The 16,691-nt window shown below is 47.0% G+C and overlaps 2 protein-coding genes and 1 long non-coding RNA gene across 8 annotated transcripts in view; 1 reads left to right on the top strand and 2 right to left on the bottom strand.

Moving 5' to 3' along the window:
• LOC127007370 (uncharacterized) overlaps positions 1-8,757 on the bottom strand; it is a 134,186-nt gene extending 125,429 nt beyond the window's left edge. Inside the window, exon 1 of the long non-coding RNA XR_007760214.1 lies at positions 8,423-8,757. This is a non-coding gene — a long non-coding RNA (uncharacterized LOC127007370). The remainder of the gene's footprint in view (positions 1-8,422) is intronic.
• LOC127007369 (cyclic AMP response element-binding protein A-like) overlaps positions 1-13,931 on the top strand; it is a 109,080-nt gene extending 95,149 nt beyond the window's left edge. For both annotated transcript variants that reach the window (XM_050878263.1, XM_050878264.1), the window contains 6 exons: positions 7,291-7,685; positions 8,777-8,987; positions 9,149-9,336; positions 9,999-10,142; positions 11,828-12,093; positions 12,359-13,931. In XM_050878263.1, coding sequence (XP_050734220.1) covers positions 7,291-7,685; positions 8,777-8,987; positions 9,149-9,336; positions 9,999-10,142; positions 11,828-12,052 — 1,163 coding nt within the window. In that variant the 3' untranslated portion in view covers positions 12,053-12,093; positions 12,359-13,931. The remainder of the gene's footprint in view (positions 1-7,290; positions 7,686-8,776; positions 8,988-9,148; positions 9,337-9,998; positions 10,143-11,827; positions 12,094-12,358) is intronic.
• A 1,289-nt stretch (positions 13,932-15,220) lies between these two features.
• The window catches only part of LOC127007366 (uncharacterized), a 45,345-nt gene continuing 43,874 nt past the window's right edge, over positions 15,221-16,691 (bottom strand). For all 5 annotated transcript variants that reach the window (XM_050878256.1, XM_050878257.1, XM_050878255.1 and 2 more), the window contains one exon: positions 15,221-16,691. This exon is cut by the window's right edge and continues 1,129 nt beyond it. The gene's annotated coding sequence lies outside the window, so the exon portion shown is untranslated.

Raw genomic sequence — 16,691 nt, 5'->3', positions numbered from 1 at the left:
AGGGATGGAGGTGATGAAGAGGGATAGGGATAATGGTAATGGTGGTGGTGGTGGTGGTGGTGGTGTACATAGGGATAATGGTGATGCAGAAGGATAGGAGATATGTTTGTGGTGATGGTGGTGATAGTGAAGGTGGTGATGGGAGTTGTGGTGGTGGTGGTGGTGGTGGTGTAGTGGTGTTCAAGGGGAAAAGGTGATGAAGAAGGATATGGGTCGTGGTGATGGTGATGAAAAGGGAGGGGGTGAAGGAAGCTGTGCTAATGGGGATGGTAATGGTGGTGGCGTACTGGTGTTGAAGGTAATAGGTGGTGTTGGGTAAGGTAATGGAGGTGGTGGTGCAGGGTGATGATGACTGCTTGGTGGTGTTTTTACTACCCCCGTTCGTGCCATTAAAATATTACGGTTAGTTCCGGAGGCGGTGAGGTTGGGGGGGTGGGGGGGGTGATGTTGTTGGTGATGATGGTGGTGGTGGGGGTGCTTGCTTGGGTCACAGTGCCTGGTACAAAGTGGTGGTGACTTCCTCCTCCTCCTCCTCCTCCTCCTCCTCCTCTTCACATTTTTAGATTTATCATTCAAGTCCTTTTTTCCTTCCTCTGTTTTCCGTTACTTCTTTCACTCTTGTTCTCAGCTCTTTCTTTTTTCTTGTACATGTGTTTTTTCCCTTGACTTTCTTTGTTCATTTAGCGGACACTGACACACACGCACACGCGCGCGCACACACACACACACACACACACACACACACACACACATCGACTAAGAAAGTGTTTACATTGTTTCCTACTTTTTTTCCATTCCCTTTTCGAATAGTTCTTTTTCTACATGTTATCTCACCTTACAGAATGTTTTTATCTTTGAAAAAAAAATCTAACAACCTAACCAATCCTAACTAACCTATCTAACCTTTCTAATTTTTTTCTTCTTAGTAAATCTGAGACTTCTTACACTTTTGATCCTTATAACAAACCTTACCTAACCTGACCTGACCTTTAGAATCCTCATTACGACGAAATCACATCCCGTGTATCTTGATTCTCTTATTTCTTAAAAGCCTGGTCACTTTTGATGTTCCTTCTCGTTCAAAAGCAGCTTCTATACAAAAACGAAACCTAAAAAAATTAAAATTAAGAAAATATGTAAAGAAATGTTAAGGATAAAGAATCCAGTAACCACCAGCACCACCATTACCACTTTCACCAGTACCACATTACAGGCAGAGAAAGGGAAGGAAGAAAGGGAAAGGAAAGGGAGGGAGAGACTGGGAGAGTGTGACCAAGAAAGGGAAGGAAGAAAGGGAAAGGGAGGGAGAGACTGAGAGAGTGAGACAAAGAAAAAGGAAAAAAAAGAAAGGGAAAGGGAAGGAGAGATTGGGGGAGTGAGACAGAGTGAGACAAGGGATAGAGAGAGTGGAAGGCTAAGGTCGTGAGTGCGGGGGTAGGTAAGGAATGCCAGGTAAGGCGAGGGGCAGGAAGTAAGGGATGCGTGTTGCGAGCGACGGTCGTGTGCCGTGCCGTGGCGGAGCGTGGCGCGACTTAGCGTGAGTGCCCTGTCTTGCTCGCCGGGCCCCGAGACGCGCGCCACCGACTATTAGCGGCGTGAGGCGAGGCGGCGGCGTGCCTCTCCCTCCCTCGTTCATTTGCACGCCGCCACGGGCCCTGCGACGCCGCTAATAAGTCGGCGGGTCACGGTAGCCCGCCAGCCCCAGAGTAATGGAGAGGCTGACACTTGCGGTTGTGGTGACAGTAGTAGTAATGGTGGTAGTAGTAGTAGTAGTAGTAAGAGGAGGAGGGGTAGGACGAGGAGGAGGAGGGGAAGAACGAGGAGGAGGAGGAGAAAAATTAAACAGTAGTAGTGGTAGAGGTGGTAGTAGTAGGAGGAGGAAGAAAAGGAGGAGAAAAACGAAACAGTATTATTAGTAGTGGTAGTAGTCGGAGGAGAATAAAGAAAAGGAGGAAAAAACTGGTGGTAGTAGTAGTAGTAGTAGTAGTAGTAGTAGTAGTAGTAGTGGTGGCAGCGGTTGGAGGAGGAGATAGAAGAAGAGAAGGAAGAAGAGGAGAATAATTAAACAGCTAAAGAGGAGGAATATCAGGCTTATACCGCATATATATACACTACCGACTCATTCTTTCCCCTATACTAGAGGAGATACCCCCAAAAACACATACGTGATACACAGCTTCATCGAAAATCTAAAGAACCTAAAAACAAACAAAATTGACCTCTCTTTCGGCCACCCCTTTTGATTTTTTCTTTTGTAGGAGCAGCGAATAGCGGGCTTTTTTTTTCATTATTGTTTCCTTTTTGTGTGCCCTTGAGCTGTCTCCTTTGTTGTAAAAAAAATGCAGAGCAGAGAAACAGACGAGCTGCTTCACTAACGAGGGGAGCGAGGAACAAGTCAGCGCCCCGCCACACACCTAATTACACCTGACGGGCTGCTTGCTGGCCCGAAATATTCCTGTGACCCGGCGCGCCCTAAGTGTTGCTGGTTGACTCATTATCTTAGTTACTTATTCGTGTTTACCTTACACAACGCAAGATCGAGTGAATTTAAAGTTCCATTTTTTTTATAATTTTCTTCATATGGGGATCGCAGAATTTGCTTCCATTGTTTTTAGTCTTGGGTCTTCTTCCTCATGTCGCAAATATGATTAAAGAGGAAGAGAAGGGTTTTTATAAGTAATTCCCGCTTATCATTAAAGTTATTTCATAAAGAGTGTCAATGCATTTAATTAAGTTTCAATTTCCTCATCTCATCATTTATTAACTCGTCTCTTTATCATAATTGGGGAGAGATGAAGTATTATTGAATAGAGAATACAAAGGAATTCTAGCCAAATGCCGCTAAACATGAACAAAAATAGTAAGTCTGTAGAGTAAGATTATGTGATTTGATGTTTCTTACGATGGGAAAGTTAAAAGGAGACGAGAGGAGAAGCGATCTTAGTGTATGAGGGAAACAATGGGAGTATAAAAAAGAGCTTCCACGTGAGGTTATTTCAACACAGAAAAGGAACGTTGGCATAGTTATGTTCCTGAAGTGACTATGAAGCAAGATGATGGAAGAGTTAAATAATGAGGCCTGAGAGAACTGTAAGCTGGAGGGCACGCAACGAAAGACAGGTGGCCGCCTTCACACACACACACACACACACACACACACACACACACACACACACACAACCCCCTCTCCCCCCCCACACACTGCACACTACACACATACATACACACATATCCCTTCCCCCCCACATACGATGACAGTGATAAACTCAGCCATCCTAAGAAAGCTAAAGGGCTATCCTACCGTGAAATTCCTGATAGCTTAGCACCGAATAAGACGCTGACAGGTGCAAAGGTAATGGGCAGGTGAGGAAGGGACTATCCAGCGCTGCAACAGGTGGAACTCTGGACTAGCAGCCTCTCAGCGTTACCTTGAGATGAGTGTTTGCAGGTATGTTTGGGATTAAAAAAATGAGGTGGAAAATGCGTTTTGAGAGAGAGAGAGAGAGCGAGAGCGAGAGAGAGACCCTATGCGTGAGATGAAGTGTTAAAGTCGCTCGTGTCCAGAATGAGTGCGAACATGAGCCAGTCACGCACACGACACACACACACACACACACACACACACACACACACACACACACACACTTATCTGTCAGGGTGTATTTAACTCACAAAAAATATTACCCTCCTCTCTCTCTCTCTCTCTCTCTCTCTCTCTCTCTCTCTCTCTCTCTCTTTATCTCTCTTTATCTCTCTTATAATCTATTCAGCTAAGTCTCTATCTATCTATCTGTCTCCCTCTTACGCTCCCTCTCTCTCTTCCTAACTCACACTCATTCACTAAATCAATCACTTCTTCACTCCCTCCCTTTTTTCCTTACTCACACACTCACTAACTCACCCACTCACTCACTCACTCACTCACTCACGTCTAGCCATATATGCATCTTTTCTTTCCCCTTTTCCCCCTTCTCCTCCTTCCCCTTTCCCCCCTCTTTTCAATCACACCCCAGCACGCTTGATCGAGAGTGTTCGGGGCGCCGCCAGACACACTCTCGCCCTTCGTTAACCAGTAATTGAAGATCTGCGGCCAGGAATCTGTTGCCCTTCCCCGGGTCGCGCCGCCGGCAGGGGGTGCGCGGTTGCCCCCTGGCGGAGTAATACCTCGGGACTTTACCAGCGTGCGACGTCTCCACTTGCCTCCAGCCTCCTTTGCCTCCTTATCCTCCTCCTCCTCCTCTCCTTGTCTTCCTCCTCTTGGTCTTTCTTCTCCTCTCCTGTTTCCTGCTCCTGCCCCTCCTCCTCCAGTTCTTTACCTCCTACTCCTCCTCTTCCTCTTATATTTTATCTCTAACATCTCTTCGACTATCGTTTTCCGGTTCTTTGTCCTCCTCCTCTTCCTGTTTATGTTTGTTCTTTTCCTCTCTTCATGCGCCTCCTTTCGTCCTCCTCCTCCTCCTCCTCTATTTTTTACTCTTCTCCCACTCTCTGCCTCTCCTTCTCTTCTTACCTCTCTCGCTTCTTCCTTCCCCTTTCACCCTCCTCTCTTCCCCGTGCACGCCAAAGCCTCCTTTTTCTTCCCTTCCTCTCTTACCTTACGCCACCCCTTCCTTTCCCTTCCCTTCCCTTCCCTGTCCTCTTCCCTCATATTCGTTCCCCCTATCACCTGTCACACCTTTCACCCTTCTACCCTTTCCCCTCTTCATTTTATTCTCCCCATTTCCTCGCCTTCCTCCTCCTCATCTACTCCCCGTCATTCCCTCCCTCCCTCCCTCATCTACCTTGCCCCCCCACCCCCCCAGACGGCAATAACACCCCTTAGAACACGCCCCCAGCCGCCCCTCCTCTTTTGGGCACCTCTGGAGGTATTTATATTGTTATTTTTGTTAATGACGGTGATAATGGCGGAGGAGCAATGGCGGTGGCGATAGCGGTGTTGGTGGTTTTGGTGGTGGTGATGGCGGTGGTGGTGGTAGTGATGGCGGTGGTGGTGGTGGTGGTAAATGTTTTTGGTGAATAATTTAATGTTTTTATTTTATTTTCTCTTTTACACACACACACACACACACACACACACACACACACACACACACACACACGAAACCTCCCCCCCCCCCACACACACACACATTCTAGGCGTGAAAAATGTGAGACCATCGCGGAGTTCCCCCCCCCCCCAAAAAAAAAAAAAAGCAGGAGGATGAAGAGGAGACTGAGGAAGAGGAAAGGATGAAAAGAAAGGAAGGTGAAAGAGAAAGGGAGAATGGAAGAAGGAGAGAAAAGAGGAACAGCGGAAGGGGCAGGGGGGAGGAAGGGGCAGGGGGAGGGGAACAAGGGCGCATTACCAGGGAGGGACATGGCCACGGGTGTCCCCTTAGGTCCCCTTCAAATTACAGCCCCCTTACACCTGTACCTGGGGGGATTGGGGGGAAGAGGAGGGCAGGGGAGGGGAGGGAGGGCGGAAGGACAAACATAGTAGAGATGGAGAATGGAGATAAGGATGGAGGGGAAGAGACAGGGGGAATGATAAATGGAGAGAAAGGGGAAGAAAAGTGTAGGTAAGGTAGGCAGGAATTATGAGGAAAAGAGGAGAAACGGGGAGGAGGGAAAGGAGCAAACAGTAAAGAAGGAGAATGAAGATATGGAAGGAAGGGAAGAGGCAGAGGGGAAGGAAGGTGATGGAAAAGGTAATTGAGTTTGACAGGAATCACGAAGGGGCAGGAGGAAAGGGGAGGGTGGTCGGAAGGACAAACATATAGTAAAGATAGAGATTGGAGATATGGAGGGAAGGGAAGAGACAGAGGGGAAAGATAAATGGCAGGTACGAGCGGGAAAAGGTAGATGAGGAGGAGAGGAGAAAAGACGAAAGAAGAAGTAAAAAGAAGAGAAGAAATGGGAAAAGAAGGAGAAAAGGGGAGAGGAGGAAAGGGGAGAGGAAAAATGGGGATAGAAAGAGAAAAGAGGAGAGAAGAATAGAATGGGAGAGTAATGAAGTATGATGGAAGGCCAGAGTAGAGATAGATCACTTATAGACGGTGGGAAAGGACAAAAAAGGGAAGGAGAAATGTAAGGAAAAGGAAGATAAAAGGGAAGTCTGAGTTGTGAAGAAAGGAAAAGAGGAGGCAGGGGATGACAAATAAAAAAAAAATGATGGTAAAAAATATGGAAATAGAAGGAAGGTATAAAGTGAAAATACATATGGTAAAATGAAAGGAAAAGGGAACGCATAGAAGGAAGAGAAAGGAAGTGGATTAAAGTAATGAGATGGAAAATAAAAAGGAGAAAAGGAATAAAGAAGCGAAAGGTAAAAAGAAAAAGAAAGATAAGAGAAAAAAAAGGCAAAGGAAAGGGGAAGTGAGAATAAGCGAGAAAAGGGAGGAAGAGGATGACGTAGAGAAAAATAAGGAATAAAATAACAGAAAAGAAAGAGAAGACGGTGTAGTAGTAGTAGTAGTAGTAGCGGTAATAGGAGGTTGTGATGGAGTTTAGTAGTGTGTGTGTGTGTGTGTGTGTGTGTGTGTGTGTGTGTGTTAGCGATGCTCCAACACATGTACGAATCTTTACGCCAATAAGCACTGAAAGAAGAAAAAAACGATTGCATCACCCAGTCTCTATTCATTCCTCAATCAGCTGGTCATTCAAGCCTCGTTTCTAAGTATTTTTATCACCGCTACACTGCCGCTCATTTTTGCCTATGGGACACCTGTGCGGAGGCCTGGAGAGGTTGAAGAAAACGGAAATATTTTTAGGTTAACTACTCTATTCAAGATCGTCAGCAGTTTCATTTTTTTTTCAAGCATTATTTATCACAAAACGAGACTGAACATGAACTTGAGGAACGACTAACTTTACATTATTGTCGTTGCAGATCTTAATAGTCGATGAAAAGATGAATTACTTTATTTATTTATTTATTTATTTTTTACTCTTCAACTATCTCTTTTCTGTACTTTAACTTTACCGTAACTCGTGTCATTCCACTCTCTGAAATACGTAAGAAACAACTAACATTAATTCTTTCGTTGCAGATCTTTTGAGAGAATGAAAGGACTGACTTAATTTTTACTATTCAATTCTTCCGGTCCTGTACTTTAACTTTCCTGTAACTTGATATACATAAGAAAAAGACAATTTATTTCCTTCGTTGCAGATTTTGAGTGAATAAAAGGACCGACTATTTTTCTTAGTATACAATATTCCCTGCCCTGTACATTAACTTTGGCGTAACTTGCAACATTTTAAAGCCTTCTATGAATGTAAGAAACGACTAACATATTTCTTCCGTTGCAGATCTTGAGAGTGAATGCTTCCCCGCCATCCCCATCTCGGAGGCTGAGGGCGGCAGCAGTGGTGGAGGTGGCGGAGGTGCAACAGGCGTGACAACCACCACAACCACCACCACCACCACAACCGCCACCACCAGATTCACCACATACATCACGGACAGAGGCCCCACCAGCTCCAGCCCCTCCACCACAACCACCACCACCGCCTGTGTGCCCATCAGCATCACCACCACCACCTCCACCCCCAACGGAGCGCAAAGGAAAGGCGGCACCTCCTTCTGCGTCTCCTCCTCCGCTTCTTCCACGTCCTCCTCCTCCTCCTCCTCTCCCCCATCGCCAGAGTGTGAGGCGTATGAATTTCTCCCCGCCAACGCAGTGCTCGCCATGCCCTCCCTCAAGGTGCGTGTGTTCGTGTGTTTGTATGGGTGTGGGTGAGGGGATGCGATAGAGCGGGGGGGTTTGCATGTGTGTGTGTTGATTTATATACACATTCATCTTATCCTCTCTCTCTCTCTCTCTCTCTCTCTCTCTCTCTCTCTCTCTCTCTCTCTCTCTCTCTCTCTCTCTCTCTCTCTCTCTCTCTCTCTCTCTCTCTCTCTCTCTCTAACACCTGCACCGCGCTACACTTGTTTGTACAAGTGTGTTGTACGGTGCTATGCATTATGCAGTGGATTTATATATAGATGTACGTGTGTGTGTGTGTGTGTGTGTATGTGTGTGTGTGTGTGTGTGTGTGTGTGTGTGTGTGTGTGTGTGTGTGTGTGTGTGTGTGTGTTTTGCTTGATTTTCTATAGTTATAAATATTTTTCTCAAAAAAGTAACGTATGCTATTGACTTTCCCATGAATGATCAATCAGTCGTAGGAAAACTAAAGCCAGATAAAAAAAATAATTCTCTCCCTTCGCCCGAGACATTCACAATACAACAAAATAATATGTATAACACATTTCCTCACTGTTACTATTCATTTATAAACAACAATGAATAGTACTGCTAATAACCACAATAAATACAAGAACAAAATAATAATGATAATGATAAGGATGATAATGATGATAATGATAATGATGATAATGATGATAATGGTAAGGATGATAATGATGATGAGGGTAATAGAATAATGCAGCAACACTCACCGCCGTTGGCATCACTGTCGTGGCATCCAAGAGAGAAGCTGAAGGGAGAGAGATAAAGAAAAATCTTAACAATAACCAAATAATATCAAATATCAGTAACAGTAACACAGCATTAACAATCAACAGCATCATAAAAACACAAAAAATGGCATGCTCGCGATCACCCAGCACCCACACAATCATCATCATCATCAATATTATTTTAAGCAAAGTATAGTAAGAAGAGCAGTGGGTTAGTGGTGAAGGTACAGGTGGGGGAGAAGAAAAGACAGTATGGTGTATGGTGTAGGTTCATTAATTGTTCTGGTATAGTTATAATAAAATCAACACCCTCTCTTCCCTCTCTCCCCTCAGACTAGCCTCGGCCTGGTCCGCCCCAGCGCCGTGGTGGTGACCCAGCGGAGTGGCGGCGGCGGCGTGCACACCACCACCTCCAGACTCGGCCTCTCCTCCCTCACCCTCAGACTCCCCTCCTCCTCCTCATCTTCCTCCTCTTCATCCACGGCGACCTCCTCCGCCTCCCCCTCCTCCTCCTCCGCTTCGCCCACATCCTCCTCAGACGCAGGTAAGTGTTTGATGTGACACGTAATCATAATAATAAGAAGAATGAGAATAAAAATAATAACATTAACTACAAGTACTGAAACTATAAACAAACAATACATATATATAATAGTTCTCCTCCAGCCTGACCATTATTAACACTCCTCTTCGGCGCCTCCCCAGGGTTCTATCTGCCGCCCACGCCGCCCTCCTGTTCGAGCAGCGACAGCGAGTGCGGAGGCCAGTCCCCAACGCGCACGCCGCCGCTCTACGAGGCCCTCACTCCGCAGTTCTGCAACCCGCGCAAGGTGGCGTCCCGCGTTACCGTCTCCAGGAACCCCATCAACACCCCGCTCATCTCCTCCCAGCCCGTGAGTCTCAGCAACAACCTCCTCTCCCTTTACTACAGTCTGCACCTCCTCCTTCTCCTCCTCCTCCTCCTCCTGAGTCAACCACAACCTCCACTCTGTCACTATATAGTCTCCATCTCCACTTCCTCAACCCTCACATCTCCTTCCCTCGCCATAACTTCCACCAACTTTTCAAACTCCTTTTCCTGCCACAGCCTCAACCTAACCTAACCCAACTCCCAATCATCTCCCTTCTCCTCCTCCTCGTCCTCCTACTCAGCCACAACCTCCCCAAACTTATATTCCTATTATCCTCCACATCCCGTTCTTCCGCCGCATCCTTCGCCCACATCCTCCACCTCCCGCTCTTTTGTGATGCTTGTTCCTAGGAATGATGGATGGTGGTTTGCTGTCATGTTTGGCAATGGTGGGGTGCTGTATACACTGTGCGCTATAGTGGTGCATTGAACTGTCCGTGAGGTGTGTGTGTGTGTGTGTGTGTGTGTGTGTGTGTGTGTCGTGATATATGGTGTGCATTGTTCGTAAATGTGTTGCGTAGCGGTGACACTTTCCTTATGGTTACATGTGTGTGCGTGTGCGTGTGTGTGCGTGTGCGTGTGTGTGTGTGTGTGTGTGTGTGTGTGTGTTAAAGCCGCGGTACTAACAGGGGCGTCGGATTACAGAAAGGAGCCACCGGGGCGATCAACCTGACGGAGGAGGAGAAGCGCACGCTGCTCTCGGAAGGCTACAACATTCCCAGCCGCCTGCCGCTCACCAAGGCCGAGGAGAAGTCGCTCAAAAAGATCAGAAGAAAAATAAAGAACAAGGTGAGCCACGTTTCCCTTTCCTCTTTTCGGGGTAAACTCTAACATCGACAAAGAAAGACGAAAGGCAATAATCTAATAACCAGTGACATATATGAACAAATAATTTTAATGTTCGAAGATCAGAAGAAAAATAAAGAACAAGGTGAGTCACGCTTCCCTTTAATCTTTTCGGGGTAAACTCTAACATCGACAAAGAAAGACGAAAGGGAATAATTCAATAACATATATGAACAAATAATTTTAATGTTCGAAGATCAGAAAAAAAAGAACAAGGAGAGCCGCGGTTTCCTTTCCTTCTCTCTGGGTAAACTCTTTTATATCAACAAAAGAGACCGAGCAAAGTTAATTCAGCATTCAGTGATATACTCAAACAGAAAACAGAAAAGGCTGAAGTAAATATAAAACTTAATAATGGATAAATGAATAATCCTAACTTGCAGCTCCATTTTCAAGGCATGAAGGGCAAGGCACTGGCAAAACAGAAGTGTATGGAGAAAAGTACCCACCATGCTGCTCCCAAATAAAGTAAATCGTGGAAGAGTTCACAAGACAAAGATCAAAATTGGCTGCAGAAATACAAAGTTGCCCCATAAATCAGTCTCAAGTACCTTCTGTAGTCCAGCGTTTTGTGATGTTTTTCACCCGCTTTCAACGTTCTCTGGTGTGTGCGGGATAATTCTGTCCTCCAAACCGGGAGTATCAAGGCCCCTCTCATCCTAACTTGACTATGAATTATTATAACTTTTGCTTCATTCTGGCGGAGTAGCGTTTTACATGTCTGCTTTTCTTTTCGTTGTGTTGTGTTATGTTTGTTGTTGTCTGTGTCCTGTGATGTATAGAAACACACCCAAAGTTCTCCTGATGCATTCATGTTCTTTAATGTCATGAGCGATTTTGCAGCAGTAATCAATAATTTGGTTCAGGTGGCTGCCAAGCATGCCTCCATAAACTACATAAGTAAGTAATTACAAACTGATGAATAGAATAATAATCTTTAAAATAAGGGAACACAAAGTGAGGTGATGGGCATCAAGAACGATAAAATGATGAGTACATATGTTTAAATGCCAAAAATATTACTTCCAGTCATGCTTATTGATGTAGATTTCATGAAAAGATGACGTAACGATACTGACCTATATACCTTAATTGGCTTACCTTCAGGTGTTCATGCACTTAACAAGTGTATGAAATGCTTCGCTAAGTGTGTGTGTGTGTGTGTGTGTGTGTGTGTGTGTGTGTGTGTGTGTGTGTGTGTGTGTGTATGTGGGTGGGGGGGTGTGATTGTGTGTGGGTGTGTGGGGGGGGGGGGTGAGTGGGTGGGTGTGGGTGGGTGGGTGGGTGTGGGTGTTTTCGTGGGTGCGTGTGCATATGTGTGTGTGTGGGGGGGGGGGGTCGTGGGTGGGTGTGCATGTGTGTGTGTGTGTGGCTATCAAGACCAGAGATGACGCTCACTCACTAAAGTATTTCCCTGACTGCACTTGGGAAGGTATTTATTTCCCTGCCTCCTCCCAAACGCATTTCCTTGACTGCGCCAGACAAGAAATGACGCATTACTGGCTCTGTAGGAATCAAAGATACCGAACTGTCCTGATATATTTTAGTAGACTGGAGATAAATTCCCTCAACTTTGTACCATGGAATGGGTGGTGATTATTTTGCCTGATTTTCGTGTCTCTCGGCAGATCTCCGCACAAGAGTCGCGGCGCAAGAAGAAGGACTACATGGACGCCCTCGAGCGGAAGGTTGATAAGCTGAGCAGCGAAAACGTGGAGTACAAAAGACGCATCGAGATGCTGCAGACGTCCAATTCACAGCTGCTGGTGGAGCTTCAGCAGCTGCAGTGCCTCGTGGAGCAGGACGAGAAGTACCGCCTGAGGTCCTCGCCCATCGCCACCCTCCTCTCCTGAGCCTGCCCCGCCCTCCCACTCCCACCCGCGCCACGACCACGGTGAGCACGCGCGGCTGTCTGCCATGAGGCAAAATATAACAATATGCCTTGAATTTTCGCAGTCATTTAAGTAAAATTTACCCTTTGAAAAACTTAGCAATCTCTTCTCAAATACTCAATACATGATTTCATGATTGAAAAGCTCAACGCTCCCTACTCTTAGTCCTTGTATCATATACAATAACACATTTGTTGCATGGATTGCTTCCGAAAATTTTCTCTACGTTAAGGCCATTTATAACTAATGGTTTCCTTCCTATTGCAGAGGCGATGGTTCGTGGCGTCCCTCGACAGCCGCTCATCGCGTCGGTGGTTAGCTTGAAGGGGTTCTTTCACTACAAGTGCCTTCGTCTGCCAAGTCTCGTGGCATTACTGCAGCAGCAGCAACACGTGCCCCGCGCGTGTCAAGGTGCCGCTCTTCACCCGAGGAGCTCGTCCGCTTAGGCCTAAGTTGTTGAAAAGTTTTCCTAGAGTTTATTTTAATGTTAAACCTTTTTCGTGTGATATACGGAGGAAGGGAAACACTATATATCACCCGTTGTGATGATTACAATACTGTGTTGCAATGATTCGAGTCCTGCAACTCACTGGCTCCCTCCATGGCCATGCTTCCGACGACGACGATCACGACGAGGAGGAAGAGGAGGAAGAGTATGAAATAGAAACCTTTGGAACACGTATGCAAGATGGTTGACATAGTGGATGAAAGGGAAATGAAGGAGGAGGAGAACAGGAGGAGGAAGACAGTGAAACGGGAAATTAAAGACATGTGGAGGAGAGGGATGATGATAGCACGGATGAGCGGGAGGGGAGAGTGAGGGGAATGTTTTATTGTGTTGTACATACGTGTGGCGGTCTTTGTACAGGGAGGGACGGAGCGCCAGTCTTCCCCACGAGGTGGCCGGCATTCTGGCCCCCCGTCCCCCCCGGGTGTGTGTGGGAGCCTTGCGGCGGCATGAGGGGAGCGAGTGAGTGGCTGGGGATCGTGACCCGTCGAGGTGTTCCCAAAAGCCTTGCTTTCATACATTCCTGTTTGTTCAGTTCCCTGTTGACGGTCCCACGCCCTTCCCGTTCCCTCCCTCAAGCCCTGGGGGAGAGGAGTTTCGGGGGACATGATGGATTCTCTCTCAAGGTCACGACTCCCAGTGTTGTGTTACGCAATCATAGGTAGGCTTATTGTTTTCATTATGTTAACTTGTATTTCCAATCGGTAGGCTACACAAGGTTCGAGTCGGGTCGAGGATCTCCGCTTCAACAAAAACACTGTCTCGCGCAAGCACTGAGGTGTCAGTCATGTATAAATGTACAAATTACCTATTAATAAGATTGAAGCACTTATTCCGACGTATCATCACCTGCCAGGGTTGAGGACTCGTGGACCAAACGGCGCGGGGCTCGGCAGCCTCGCCCGCGCGACACTGTTACCGTCCACCTAAAATAATAATGTTCTATTTCTGTACAAAAGGCAATATTTTTTTCGACATTGAGATTGTCATGACTGTAAAGCAACTTTTTATCATTTTATAGTTTATTTTGAGGCTGGATATTCGTGGCGTGTCTGTTCGCTGTGAGTACAACACCACGGTGACCTGTCTGTATTATTTTTGGCCAAAGTGCAATACTGAGTGTTTTCCGGGGCGGGGGCCCCGGTGCCGGGATGCCGCGGGGAGGGCGTGGCGCGGCCCACCGGTTCAAACCCACCAGGCGGCAGCCACCCACTGTCCCAAGCATCCTGCCGCGGCTGCTGCATGGCATCGGCCTGCTGTCACACCCTCCCCCACCTGCCCCGCGCCGCCCCGCCCCGTCACTAGAGTGAAAAATACACACAGCAGACTGTTCTTGAGTATTTCATTGACCTGCTGGCGCCGAGGATCACTTGTAAGCAAGTAAAGAAATAAAAACATGTTACCAGCACCACGACCACCACCACCACCACACTCGTCAACCTCCACCCACCATGGTGCTGGAGACATGGCTTCCTTCACATAGAAAACGAAAAAGCTGATGTGATGGAAGACACAGCAATGTTACCACACACACACACACACACACACACACACACACACACACACACACACACATCAGTTTATATTATACAAGATTAACAAATGTTACCACATGTGGAGGGTAAAGACCATTAAACTGTTAGCCCAACAAAGGTGGTGACTCAGCTCCGTGATGGGCTGTGGTTTTTGTGTCCTGCCACACACACACACACACACACACACACACACACACACACACACACACTGTCTACCTAGTGTATTATTTACATTACCACATTAATATATAGCTTTTTTAAGCAACTATTTATGTACGAGAAGTTTAGGCCCTTGGAATAACACAAGATAGTATGATAAGAAACGACTGAGTGTAGCCATTCTAGGCTTTGTTGTCATAATGAGATAGTAACATATATTTTTCACTTTTTCCTTCGAGTGTGTCTGTGTGTGTGTGTGTGTGTGGTGTACACATAGGTTCTCTCAATAAATTCACTCGCCTTCCTCGGCCGTAGGTGCCTGTCCTCCCCCTCACGCCGCACCACCGCACCGGGCCTCACACTGAACATCGCCTCCTCAGGTACACGCACTGCTATCTTGTTCCTGACGCCTTCGTACGCCTTTCCCTTCTTTCTGCACTTACACAATAGTTAATGATGCTCTCTTATCATTACTCACTATGTCACTAACTCAAAATGGAACCGCAACGATAACACACAGACAGATTCCGCGACGTGGCTGACTCACTGTCTGGCCGGCGAGATGACGGGGGTCAGCCACTCAAGTTATCTCGAACCACTGAATCAGTTCGGATTTGATTTCTGGCGTGGCAGACCAACGGCACCTACCAACTAGAGTATACTCTATACTATTCTTCTTAAAGTCAGACGCTGCTATTGGTGAAACATATTATATGGCGAGACATACATAACACTTCACAGTGAGGTTTAATAATATTATTGAAGCCTTTTTCTTCATAACACAGAAGCTTTGAGACTTGTTGTCCTCGCCTGATTCCTTGGCAGGCAGGGAAGGGAGAAGGATCGGTGGGGGTGGGGGGGAGCGAGGGAGGAGTAAACTGGTGGTGTGGAGGCAAGTTGTTTGTGGTCATCAATAAAAACAAGACGGATAAAAGTAAACTTTATCATCATAAACACATATATAACTCTGAATATACAGGTACAGGGACAGTTCATGTGAAAAAATAAAGGAAATGGAATAGTTCACGTCAGTGAGTCGAGCAACTTCGTGAGCCGCGTCTCGCCCACCGTTAGTGCTCGGAGCTTCGGAGTCAAGTGTATCGGCACACCGAACATCCCCCTCGCTCAGCGGCGCTGAGTGATCGTCGCTGAGAAGGACGCTCGTGCCAAATGCTGTTGATGAAGTGAGTCCAGTAAGCCTCATCAGGAAACTGAGCGAGAGACTGAGCGTCCCTCTCCAGTCGATAATGCTTGACGTACGGGATTGAGCGTTGCTTTCCGGCTGTTCCAGAGTAAAGTACACTAATGCATGAGTCTCAAGGCGGGAAAATATAAGCTTCTTTTTCGTAGTTCAACATGTTCATGAAGAGGTTTGACGAGACGACATCCACAAGGCATCAGGGAGACAACCGCGGCTACGCCCAGCCATCCTGCCTGTCTGCCTACCTGCCTGCCACACCTCCCGGCAGACGACACCACTTAAAGCAGGGCAGGTGTGGCCACAGCAGCCGGGCAGCCGCTTTACGGGATTCGCGTCTGGTGAGGCAGCCGCGGTGCTCGGTGAAGAAGAGAAGTGATCCACAACACCGAGAAATACTTCGGGTAATCTTTCCTGCCATCAACAATTTTCCACAGAGTATTGCAGTGACTCGATAGTTCTTCTGGAGGCCGCTCATCAGCGTATCATCACATGTTGGCCAGGTACACTTCAGGTGGGTCCACACCATCAGTAAGTGGCCACGTAAACGCCTGAGGTGACCTGCGACCCTCCTCAGTGTGGGCCTGACGCACTACACCTGGAGAGCCGTCCACACATGCCCTCGGAGATATGCTGGCAACATAATAAACAACACCCTCAAGACCAAGCCCTCAATAATCTTGCAGTACGTGTCCTGCACATGTTGGCAACACTGACTACCGGCACATGTGGACGAGGTTACATGGCGATTGCATGGATGTCGGATGAGCGCACTTATGGTGGTCACAAGACTGCCTAATGTGGGAACACTCATAACTTATCTCGTTTACCGTCAAGTTCACACAAAAAAGTTACTAATATTTTAGGGACTAATGGTACAGCTGTTGTTGCCGCCATGTAATGAAAAATTTTGGTAAGCGTGGGGTTGAAAGCACATGTTCGAGAGTGTGTGGACGCCCCTGACACGAACATGAATGCTGCCCAGGTAAGCAACATCCTCGCCGCCACGCTCAGCCCGCAGCACCGTCCCGAGGCCTCGCCACATCTAGAGTTACGACTAACACCGAAGCACGGTAACATAAATCACAAAGACGCCATGAATATTACAGTGAAACAGTCTTGTCTGTTTTCTGTCCAAGAACTTTTGTTGTCAGCCGGTGTGTGTGTGTGTGTGTGTGTGTGTGTGTGTGTGTGTGTGTG

This window comes from Eriocheir sinensis, chromosome 35, assembly GCF_024679095.1.
Source record: "Eriocheir sinensis breed Jianghai 21 chromosome 35, ASM2467909v1, whole genome shotgun sequence".
In the NCBI taxonomy this organism is placed as follows: domain Eukaryota; kingdom Metazoa; phylum Arthropoda; class Malacostraca; order Decapoda; family Varunidae; genus Eriocheir; species Eriocheir sinensis.
The sequence above is the reverse complement of the archived record's forward strand: the minus strand, read 5'-3'. Positions and strand labels throughout refer to the sequence as shown.